Source organism: Euwallacea similis, chromosome 24, assembly GCF_039881205.1.
Source record: "Euwallacea similis isolate ESF13 chromosome 24, ESF131.1, whole genome shotgun sequence".
Lineage (NCBI taxonomy): Eukaryota > Metazoa > Arthropoda > Insecta > Coleoptera > Curculionidae > Euwallacea > Euwallacea similis.
This window is the reverse complement of record NC_089632.1, coordinates 1,915,547-1,927,636: the sequence shown is the minus strand read 5'-3', so window position 1 is coordinate 1,927,636 and position 12,090 is coordinate 1,915,547. Positions and strand designations below refer to the sequence as shown.

The following is a 12,090-nucleotide window of genomic DNA, read 5'->3' as shown; positions in this document are numbered from 1 at the left end:
TTTGGAATAATTTATCTGGACTGGTTTTGATCGACAGCCTTGATTTATTAAGCACGGGTATTGCACAAGTTAATGAACTAGAAAAATATGCAATTCGTCACACTGTGGGTATTAGTGCTCGTTTACCTTGGATGAAAGTAAGATGTTCGTTTTTATCCGCACGTTTTCAGTGACCTGGCTATTTTGGAGGTTCGTATTCCACGATTTGGTCTATACACCATGGCTTTTAGATTATGAAAAGATTAAATTTGGAACTTTTATAAAACCATTTATGTACGCGTTTGGCCTTTCAATGATTATTGCAACCCATATTAGGCTTGCAAAGATCAATGTGGCATTCTGAACTTGACTATGGTTGGTGATGAAATAAAATATAATAGTATTTTAAATATCAAGTTTACTTCTAGTCTACTATGGAATATTACTCATAAGGATATTAATGCTGTATGTGGCAGGGCGCCAAATAGGATGATCCACAAAATGAATCCTCTTGATTTCTGGTAGTCATGTGGAAATCGAAGTCCTTCACTAAATAAGTTGTAGCCCAAGATGAGTAGGAGATTTTGTTGCAGAAATAAGTTGACATTTCCCATTTCTCTAATTCCTTCTTGATATAAAATTATCAAAAGGAACTATATTTCAGCTGTAACATCAACATCCGCATACTTATAAATTTTCATGACGAGTAGAATTTTCAAGATTTATCTAATTATGGTTTTCTGTAATCGACAGAGGCATTTCTTGGTGAACCACCTTATACTGATGGTTTTTACCCATAATTAAAAAAAAAACAATGGTTATTGATCTTTTCAAAAGCTGAAAGAATACAATACTACAATAAGATGAAGCGTTCAAATTCAGTGTAGTAATCTAATACCTAATTTGGATTCGTCATTTGATAATAGCGGATGAATTTAAACAGACTTTTTTAATAATAAGATTTTCACAGAAATATAGTAATAGAACCTTTGTGTAATTAGGCCACGCCCGTGCCAATAGGGTAAATCGTCATGTATTACGATTGGCGACAAAGCTACCGAAAATACACGAATATATTCGATCTAGATACACACCCGGGCACATACAAATTGCGCCACGATTACTTCAAAATTTTATTTTTAACAGGTTTACATTATTTAATGAGTTGTAATTGATTAAAAACTGTCGCTTCATAATTTTGCATTTTGGATGACAAGTAGGAGTATTTACTGTTATTTTAAAGTTCTCATTGAAGCGATGCAATATGCACTTACGAAAATATTTTTAACAGAGAGATCAGGTCAAGGAACGCCTAAAAAGTTAGTTCTGTTAACTACAGGTATGGTTTCCCAGGAAAACAATGCCGTAATCTAGCGGCCGTAATGTGGCGTCAATAATACTTTCCAACGTCAATAATGGTCTTGTCTACCGGTACCTAAAGTCGGCATGAATTTAAAATGTATGGGCAAACGTGTTATAGCGGCCGCTATGTTATGGCACATGTTCCCTAGGACATCCTAACCTGGCCCTGTATAAGACGTTTTTAACGTCCTGCTTCACTGCGATGGCATCCATGCCCCTCATATATGCACATTTTGATTTTTGCATTGGTTATCGTAACCGACACTAACCTGATCTGACCTTAAGTCTGCTTTTATGGTTGCTTCTCTATATACCGAAGTTGCAAGTCGTCGATTTGTTTTCTATAGTATATAAACCTCGTTTCTAGACCGCTGACATTATTTTACCGATATTTATTTATTTTTCATTCTATATCCGTGACCACCCATGATAGGAGAAATTTTCTTCATTTTTATTTATCGTGACTTTTGCTTTTTAGCAACCTTAGTAATATGCCAAATCATGCGCATGTCTTCGTGGTTCCATCCAATCATCAAGTTTTCTAGGTTGATGTAGTGCTTCGTCAAACTCGTCTGCTAACAGTAATAATTTCAGTTTTCTCTATTTGGGATGTTGCCATTTCATACACAATCAGACCCTGTGTCATATGAAATTTTCTAACACTGCAAAAATTCTCGTGGTATTTGTGTGTTTATTATTTTGGATATGTATTGACTTATCCCACGACTATTTTTCCAATTTTTTTCCATTTTTTACACTTATCTTTACCAACTTCTGAAAAGCCACCTCTTTTGCGGACAATATATAAAATGTTCAATTAACATTGCTCATAATATTAGAATTATTCAAACAGCACTTCACCTGAACAACGAACTAGAACGTTATGACATTCTTTACGCCTACATCAACTCCTAAGCGGTAAGCAAATAATATCCTAATTCAGTAGGTACCTGTTACGTTCTCGGAACTCACGGTTAACTATTTCCTGTCTAGTTATTGCCTCACTTGTGAAGACTCTTTAGTAAACAGAAGCAGAATTTCTTCGTTTTTAGAGTTACGGTACGTTTTTTATTTCATCGAGAATTTTACGTCAAATTTGAGACATAAAACATTTCATTAAAGAAAGCGCTAGACCGAAACGAAACCATAGATGTGCAGAATAGGTGTGAAGAAAGTATTCTTTTCAGATGAAATCGTATTTGAATTGGTTCGACTTCACTTGAACCGAACTAATTCGCACGTGAATTTAGTGCATAAAGTTGCTTTCTACACAATAGATTTTAATGAAAATTTTAATGAAATTTCTTAAGAAAATTTCAGCAGTGATGAGTCAAGCGCTAATCTTCAATTAAAAATATGAGAAAAAAATTGTTCACAGGTCGGAAAATGGCTTAATAATAACTTTTAAACTTCTTCAAAGACAAAAATATCTCAATTTACTTTTAAAGCAGCTCACAAAAAATCGCGTATTTAAATTATTTTCCAATTATTTTCTTTCTTTTCAGGATGAACAGCTGAAGATGACCTCGAATCGGCTAGGGCAGGACGCAAGTCGCCGAGTTAAGTTGAATCAAGTCCTTGCCATCATAGTTCGGAAAGAGGGTTGCCGAGGTGATCCAGGAGACTTCTGGATGTATGAAAATGGTTATCTATTATTTCAGGTAAGTTAATAATATAAATTAAATACATTATTCCAGTAATACCTCCAAAGCATGTATTCTTGCTTCCTTATTGTGCATTAAGTCATAAAAAAACATTGCAATTGTGGGTTCCAGTGAGCTTAAAGTCATTAGTTATTATAAGCAATTGTGACTGCTGTGTATTCAGTTCTTGCCGTATAGATATTATCTCAGTATCTTAAAATTATAGTGTAATTCATATCCTCATTTGTGCATTAGAAATGAGAGCCAAAAAAAAAATTGAAAGCAATATTGAAAATCTAACCAAATCATTAAACATGAAAGGTAAGATCAAAGTGATGGATGTAAAAGACGCAATATAACATAATTGAAATGCATAAAAGTTAATTCGTTTTAAATTGTATTTCATAGATTCAAAATGAAGAATATATATATTCTGGGAGAGACAGCAAGAGAAAGAAAATTAAAGAAAAAAAGAGAGGAAAATAAAAGTACACAGTAACATAGCAATCCAAGCTAAGCTATCGTTGGTCGAGATGGAACTGAAGGGATTAAAGAAAAAGGGTTTAATGACAAAACACAAAAAAAGTTACTTTAGAATTATCTTTACCAATAACATTTAAAGATCATGTTAAAATTGTTAATGGTTTTGACGGTAAGCGGTAGAATTGGATTTCCAAACGACCTCATACCGGTTTTTAAAGCTGAAATGAAATGGAATATCGTTAAGGAATAAAAAGGGCGTTTTGCTCTTCTTTTACATATTACTATTTTCCATTGTCATGGTTTTTAGGTGCCTTTAATAAAGCAGTTTAGGATCCTTTGTAGATTGCTAATCCATCAAGTTTCATTGCATCTTACCTATTACATATCGAAAATTCACCTAATCATGTGTTCTCGTCTAGATTTTTGAACTTAACCAGGAAGTTTACCCAGATACATGCTGCGTGTTTTACGTATATCATATCGATCTATAGAATTAGTTTTTGTTATTCTGATCTCGATATACTAGGTGTTTTCCATATACATTACCATCCGCTTCTTTTGATTAATTAGTTACGTGTTTTTTTTGTTAAGATTTCTTGCTACGTGTTTAACCTTTTTGTCTTTCCGTTTAGTTTTACTCCGATATGTAGGTTTGTTGTTTCTTTATTATTCCACTTACATTGGTATTCGTATTTTTCTTATGTTTTTTGTTGGCATTTTATATTTCTTTTTTTTGACAAAAATATATCACAACAAGGTCTAACCACTGTGAAAATTTTTCAGTTGATTGAGTTGTTCCTGGAGAAATGTTAAGTGTAAAAAAGAATATGGCCACTAAGCTTTGAGCCATACATAGTGGGCAAAAATCATATTTGACGGTATTATTTCAAAAAATTCAGATAGCTAGATCAAACATAATCATCACTTACGGAAAATGGGAGTTCGAGAATGGTTTATTTTCTTAATTTTACTTAGGCAGCTATACACAATTTTTTCAGGGTATTTTGTCATCAAATTCAGTTTGTTGGTGGAACAATGCACTGAATGGAGCAACTAAAAGCTTAGTTTACTTTGGATATGTAAATCCAGGGGCTCTTCTGGTAGGATCTGAACCATGTGCCTTGGAGGTCATAAGGAACGCTTGGGCTAGGCGGGTATTGCAACCTCCACCAGGGTACCAGATTGTGGCACTAGGCAAGTAAAGACTATTGTAATTAAATAATCAACACTAAAAAGAGAAAATATTCACTTTTATTGCCTTTAAATGTAATTATCGATCTTGTAATGATCATAAAAATCTACTTTTTATTAATAAAGATTAATTTTAATTTAATCAAAATTAATTTAATTATTATAAAAAAAACTTAATTCGATTTTGTTTCTTTTAACTTTCCTAACTTCAGTTAACGTCACTTCAATTAAATCGTTATGGATTTACACGCAATATCCCTTATAGCTTGTCCTCGAAATTTTCCGTACATATACTACCTATAAGGTCTGTTAAGACGTGCTTAGTACCATGTTATATCATAAATGGAATTATGAATGAATTTAATATTATTTGCATTGAGTATTATAATTGTTTATTTATGGACAACTTAACTGTCTTCTATGTATTTTCTTTATTATACCAGTTACGTATGTTAGTGAAGGCAAGGAATATTGATCAGGAATCAAAGGCGTGATAGGATTTTTTAACTGAACGTTTGCGTCTTGCAAGATTTGACCTTTATAATCTCCTTTGAGAGTATTTAAATTTCAATATCAACTAGATATTTCATGTTGCAGAGGACATTGAAGAATGCAACTCTGTTCCGGTACCCCAGACTCAATGGACTCCTCTCCCAGAAGCAGTCTGCGCCATTGTATTGAAACTGTCTAGTCAGGGTAGACCAGCGGGAATAGAAACTATCAGGGAAGCCCTAATATTGGCATTTCCTCATGTTTCTCTCCCAAGTGAGCAGACCTTATATGACACCTTAGTGCAGCTAACTAAAGAACGAAAGCTGTATAATACTTCTAGTGGTTATTACATTGTCACGCCTGAGTAAGTATGCAAAACGCATGAAAGTACCTATATAATGGTAATCAAATGAAATCTTACTTCAACCAAGCCATTTTTGGCTAATCTTGACATTTCTTAAACAAGCAAGAAGGCGTGTCTGTTCACATAATATCATCTTTCTCTCGGTATTTAATTATAACTAATCTAAAAACAATATTTCACAGTATGTTATTCGGAAATGTGCGTGTTTTTTTAACGAAGTAAAAATTAATTTTTACAGAATGAGAATATTATTTTTCGCAGGAGGAGGAGATCAAGAAGTCAATCACGAACTCGATCGCGAAGAGACCACGAAAGCGCTTTCGAAACTAACATTCCGAACAAAACTATGCTCATGTCTACCGATGAGGCAATGGTCATGGTTCACGGAGATATGTCCACTATTCGAGACGGAAATGTCACTCATCAGTGTATTCAGACTAATTTAGCGGATGTTATATGCGGAGGTAATTTAAAATTTTAATTCTCTAAAAAATTATATTCTTGAGATCAGTTTCATCAATGATGGTTAATGCGAAATATAAGTATATTTTTCTTGTAGATAGTGAACAATCAAATAGTGATAGCGGTAAAGCCAAGTAGTAGTAGTTATAGTAGCATATAATAGTAAAGCGATAAAGCCCTGCAATTCATTTCCAAACCACCCCTTTTGGTGACCCTCCACAAAACGGCCGATGTTCTTCATCATGGATAGTATGCTAGCCCATTCAACAGATGGGAATTTCTTTCAGAGGAGAAAAGTGGCTCCGAAAACTCTATGCTTAAGACTTGCCCACCTTACTGTTTCAGCGCAGTCGGTTATTAGTCGCGATAAGCAGCTGCCCTGTGGACAGTCACTCTTAATACTGACTGTCTTCTGGTGGGCTTCCAGAGATGTTGTCTTAACGGTATGACACTGATTTGATTCATCTCACCAGCTGGAGTAGGGAACCCCAGACTATAATCCTTACCAAAGTCGTTGCCTTATCTGTATGGAAATGCTGTTTCTATATCAAAAGAGTGGTAGCACCACCTCTCTGGGTGAATAAGTCGTCTCTATTTTCTATATAATTGAATCGAGAGCCACTTCCATTGATTTTTCCTTGCTATATGCATGTTGATCTTGAAACATAAAACTTAATGGTCTAAAATCCTTGACGATACTGTGAACGCTTATTTTTGCTTTCAAGTGAAAACCGTGTTCGCTGATCTCTACGCGCAAGGAACATACTCCAGCGTCATTTTAGTTATTACCATTCAGCCCAACGGTGAGAGTACTATCCTGCAGCATTGTTGGGTCTTTACTATCTTTCCCCGATACCGTATATGAACTGAATTTGCATTTACAAAAATAATAAATCTTCAGAAGAGTTTCCTTCAAATACTGATTTTTAGGAAACGCTAGTGACAAAATTCTGTATCCAAGAACCAAAACCAGGTCGTCATCATTCCCTACTCCCAGAACTTCAGACCGACGGAGTTCGTTTAGATTATGGAGTTCAAACAGAAGACTTAGAAGATCAGCATCTACTAGAACTCTCCATAAGTATTACGCCGATACGAGTAGCAGCACTGAATATCCTAATAGTGGAGATTCAACTCCAACTCCAAGTACTATAAAAAAGTATTTACTCTGAACAACATATTTCAAAATTTAAATTTTAGAAAAAGAATCTCTCCTATCAAGGCTATTTCGAAGGTCTAAGCGATCACAGTGCCAGATTGGAACATTTGGACCTCATTTCCCACCCACAGAATGGTTTAATTCGAAAGCAGTGCATTTACATAGTGTTGGAACCCAAACATGGTCGGAGAAGGTAATGCATATTTATTTTTTAACGTTTTCTTTCTTTCCACTTCCTTTATTTTCTAGGACTCTGGAATGGATATCTCCGCCTATCTGGACACCTGTGATATTAGCTCTGGATCAGCAACACTACCACGCCATCATCGCAGGCAAATATACAACGATGCACTATTACCACCAACAGCATCCAGAGAAGATTCTCCTGTATCCAGGTTATATTCCTCATATTCCAGCAATACTTTACCCAGGAAGCATGGACTCCGAAGTAGGGATAGCTCAAGAAAAGCCAGTAAATCTAGTCTTGGAAGACCTTCAACGAGTAACAGCAACTCTAATACTGACCCCAATAATAAAGTAATGGAGAACGGTGAAAAGGGCTGCTCCACTTCACCTAAGGTTCTCAACAGGAATGATAAAGATGGAAATTCTACTAATCATGATGGGAGTACTGGATCTGCGTCTCCAGTGAAGCATCTCTCCAGCATTGATAACAGTGGGCCTAGCAGTATAGAATCGCATAAAAGCAATAGAACTGGTAGCTCCTTAACCAGTGGTCCTTCTAGCTTAGAGAGCCATAAAACAGTAATCAACAGAAGCTCTATGGAGTACTCAAAAGCGGATTCAATGATTTCGAGGAAGAAGGAACTTAAAAGTACCCCCAAATCAAGTGTCAGCCATAGTAGTTCCTTTACATTAGAAGTTACCACAAATAGGAATGGAGTTACTTTAGGCAACAGTAATGCAACAGCAACAGCTACAATTAACACTGGAAGAGGACCTGTTGCAAACACCAAAATATTCGTCCAGAATTCACCAGTCAGATCTGTTATCACATTCGAAAATGGTCAGAATACCGAAACTAATAAACCCAACGTTGTTGTCATAAATGGTGATGTTCACGCAGATGCACAAAACTCGCAAGGGCAAACTGAAGGGCGGTTCACGAAAAATTCTAACAAAGAGTCTCAAGGTAGCTTGAATAAATTTAAAGAGGAAGGCAGTAATAAGGAAATTTACAACGAAACGATGAACAATAGCAGGAAATTATCTTTGCAGTTACCCTCAAAAGACAGTCTTAATTTCCACAATTTGATTAAAAATGTGTCATCTAGTAGCCATAATCAGTATATTTCTAATTCAAATCCAGATTCACCTGTTGCCAATTCCTTTAGGGAATTTTCAAAAAACTCAGTTCCTTCCAGTCCAACTAAGAGCTATGAGGTCATACCTCTAGGTAGCTTTATCAAGAATGATGTAACTCGCAAATCTTCTTTAGAGAAATTTGCAGATTCGAAGCTGTTGGAGAAAAATTTTATTGGGTCTGAACCGAATATTTGCTATAAAGAAATTCCATTATCTCGAGAAAGAGATAAACCTCAGTTTCCTAGTTTAAGCGATGTATCTTTCAATTTTACCAGCTTGGCTGCTCAGAAAATCCTCAAAGGGGTCAGTATTAACAGCGTCGATACTTTAGTAGAATTGAATATGGCTTCTAATAACTTGGAGAAACAAAATAATTGCGAGGTGGTTCATACAGATTTTGGTTTAATTTAAGTGTAATTGAAAAGCAAGTTAGAAATATTCGAAGATTAAAGATAAAAAGCTTGAAAGGAATTGTATGAGCTATAAGAAAATGTTCTTCGATATCCAAAATTGTTAATTATCAATTTCAATTAAATCACAGTTCTCAATATTATTGAATATTCCTCAACCATTTCTTTAGATCTTGGGATTCGTTTTCCTGATTTCATTAAAGCAGAGAATTTTTTTCTAAAAGTTACAACAGATGAAATTTATTATGAGAACCACTATAGAACCACCAAAAAAAGAGACTTTTAGAGAGACTTCGAGATCTCGAAATGCTGAGGATAAAAAGATAGCTGATGAAATATCTTAGATCCCTCTACAAAAAACTTCTAAGTTTTTAATTACGAGCTCAAATTCTGAGTCAACTTCACTATCCACTCTTCAAGTAATTTTAGGGATTGACCCTTTTGAAAAGCTTCATTTCATTCTCTATTCACTTCACCCTTTTTAGGTTTCTTCTCATTGGAAAATGCCAGTTCATTCCTGGTTAGGTCAGCCTAAAGATCAGCCCTATCGAAATAATTGGTTATGTTTCATCATCAAATCAAAATTCTGATGCCTATTCCGAGAATTTTCGTGGACCATTTCTCTAGAGGTGGTACATCTCGAGTTTTTCCTAAAAATTTCAGCCTTTTCGACATGACAAACTGACTAATTTCATTTCCTTATCATAGAACGAAGAAATACTTTTTACCTTCCACAGAGTGCGCATTCACAAAAATATGAAGTTTTCGTATTTGGAGGCTGTAATTATGCTTCTCAATCCATTCTCGGTTCCATTAATTTTGATTAAACAATAAAGATTATCTGCGTGATACAGAAAATATCTATAATTGTGATATTTGTCATCTTTCTCAGGAAACAAGTAGTATTTGGTGGTTTGAATTGAATTAATCAATGTAACAACCCAGTTCTTCCCCGTGGGTTATGTTAAACAGTAGTCCAACAGGTTCCATGGTGAATTTCTTCTCCTCTTTTGCATAAAATTCTGAGAATACCATGATACCAACACCAAAGACCCTTTGACATTATAAAGCTGGAAGTTTTCTGCTAAAAGAAAAAATCCTTCCCAGACGAACAACATCCAATAAAATCAACACGATTCGATCTTACATGGTATAAGATTTACCCCGAAACAATAACAATGAATACGTATCAATAATTCTTCTTCTGCTATATAAATTATAATTATTGACATCCACGGAATAATCCCTCTTTTTTCTTCGTATCAACAGTAAAGGTGCACATTTTTAGTGATACCCACCAAGAAAGAAAATTATTTCTAAGAGTAATACCGTTAGTAACTAATGCCAATTGATCAATTAAAAAAAAAAGGTGGATCAAAAAGGTTTTTTCTGTTGGACTTCTGAGAGACCACACTGCAAGTGATTTTTTCGAAAACCACAATTGTCTTTCAAATCCATACTCCTGAGGTATCTTTGAAGATATTAATCATAGAATCATCTACAAATTTTGTTTATTCATTGCTTGTTGTGGATGTTGAAATTTGCTCGTCTCAACTCTAGTCATTCGAAAAACGTTTCTGAAGTAATTCTCGTCTCTGTTACGCGTGTAGAATTTCTTTATTTGCCATCTTTGTTATATACTCGAAGCTAACGTCTTTCCTTACCTGCTGCTAAAATGCTGTTTGTATACTTTTGAGGCTTTCATGCAATATATGATATTCAAGTGCTTCATCAGATTTTGATTTTTCAACTACTTTTGATTTAAGGAGCCAGAAGGCACAAGGGATTTCCCTTTCATCCTCTAAATTTTCAAGAAGAAGATTCTGCCATTAGTGCTTTGATTTTCCATCGATTTTCCCCTGGTTGATATTATACATTATAATCTTACATCTACTGAGTATTGGCCAATCTACCATATTTTCATGGGCAACTTAATTCCTCATCTTTTGGCATTACAGATCCACATTCAAATATGATTCATAATCGATTTCGCTTCTTTAACACAGTTTAACAAGTCACTTGTTAATAATATCAATTTTCTGTATTGTTTATTCATTTAGTTTCCACTCGCAAAATATTAAATCGTTTGCATAAGTATTTTTTTCAAGCTTCATTGCAATGTGCATTTCGAGCTCTCAGTATTCAACTTGGACACATTATTGCTATATCAGCATTTCTTTGTCTGCCTTCATATTAATAAGATATAAATAACACAATCATTACATCTAATGAGGTATATGCATCTTATGTTAGCTTTCCTGCACGAAAAGCTTTCGTTAGGGTGCAACTGAAATAACTCTCTAAAGCGTATAACAATAAGTATCTCAGTCATTATAGATCTTAAATTCATATGTATTACGTAGCTCAACGTAGAACTAACGCTGTTATTTTCTTGGGTTTTTTGAACTTTCCTAAGTTTTTGTTTATCGAAAAACCCAAGGAAAATTAATAATATGTCTGAAACTTACAGTAAATACATGCAAAACTAACGGCTTAAACATATATTGTAATATTTTTGTATATCTCTCATAATGTATATTTTAGATGATTTTGTGAACTAGCCATTGTACAAAAGGAAAATATACATACATTTTGAAACACATACCTAGATATAGTTATTTTATTTCAAAATTATAAGTTTAAACGCACTCGAGCCACGAAAAGGTTCTTTTTAAATGGAAAACCCATTAAAGAATCAATAAAAACGGAAAGAGAAAGGACTGAACATGCTCGATTAGCATCTCCGAGACATCTGTCCAGAGAACTGTTACTTGCTAGATATAATAAGGTGAATTCGAAGGGGAAGCTTTACTACCAAATCAGATTATTTTCCTTCCTATTATTGTCCTATATATGCACTAATTCCTACCAAAATTAGTTAAAATGTATCACTGAACTATCTGGATATGGGAAAAGGGAAATTGACCTCCGAGCAACTCTCTAAAGATATTCATAACAGTTTATTTAATCGGATTTCATCGGTTTAACAGGTAATAAAAAATATTCTCTTTATGTCGAAATTCTTGACTTTAATCTAAAAGCTTTCTGAGAACTACATAAAATGCGAACCGACCATCAAACATGCAGTCAAGAAGCAATCAGTATAAAACCTTTACAATTAAAAAAACTCATAAATTACACATTTAATAAACCACAAAAATGAATCTCACATAAAAGCATTCCGTAAATTAAGCACACTTGCTTTACGAGGAGTTCTCT

The 12,090-nt window shown here is 34.4% G+C and overlaps 1 protein-coding gene across 2 annotated transcripts in view; it reads left to right on the top strand.

The window, feature by feature from the left end:
• knockout (Stork-head domain-containing protein knockout) overlaps window positions 1-11,473 on the top strand; it is a 51,430-nt gene extending 39,957 nt beyond the window's left edge. For both annotated transcript variants that reach the window (XM_066402012.1, XM_066402011.1), the window contains exons 2-8: window positions 2,847-3,002; window positions 4,466-4,661; window positions 5,256-5,514; window positions 5,776-5,978; window positions 6,907-7,122; window positions 7,177-7,328; window positions 7,385-11,473. In XM_066402012.1, coding sequence (XP_066258109.1) covers window positions 2,862-3,002; window positions 4,466-4,661; window positions 5,256-5,514; window positions 5,776-5,978; window positions 6,907-7,122; window positions 7,177-7,328; window positions 7,385-8,872 — 2,655 coding nt within the window. In that variant the 5' untranslated portion in view covers window positions 2,847-2,861 and the 3' untranslated portion in view covers window positions 8,873-11,473. The remainder of the gene's footprint in view (window positions 1-2,846; window positions 3,003-4,465; window positions 4,662-5,255; window positions 5,515-5,775; window positions 5,979-6,906; window positions 7,123-7,176; window positions 7,329-7,384) is intronic.
• Window positions 11,474-12,090: the final 617 nt, after the last annotated feature.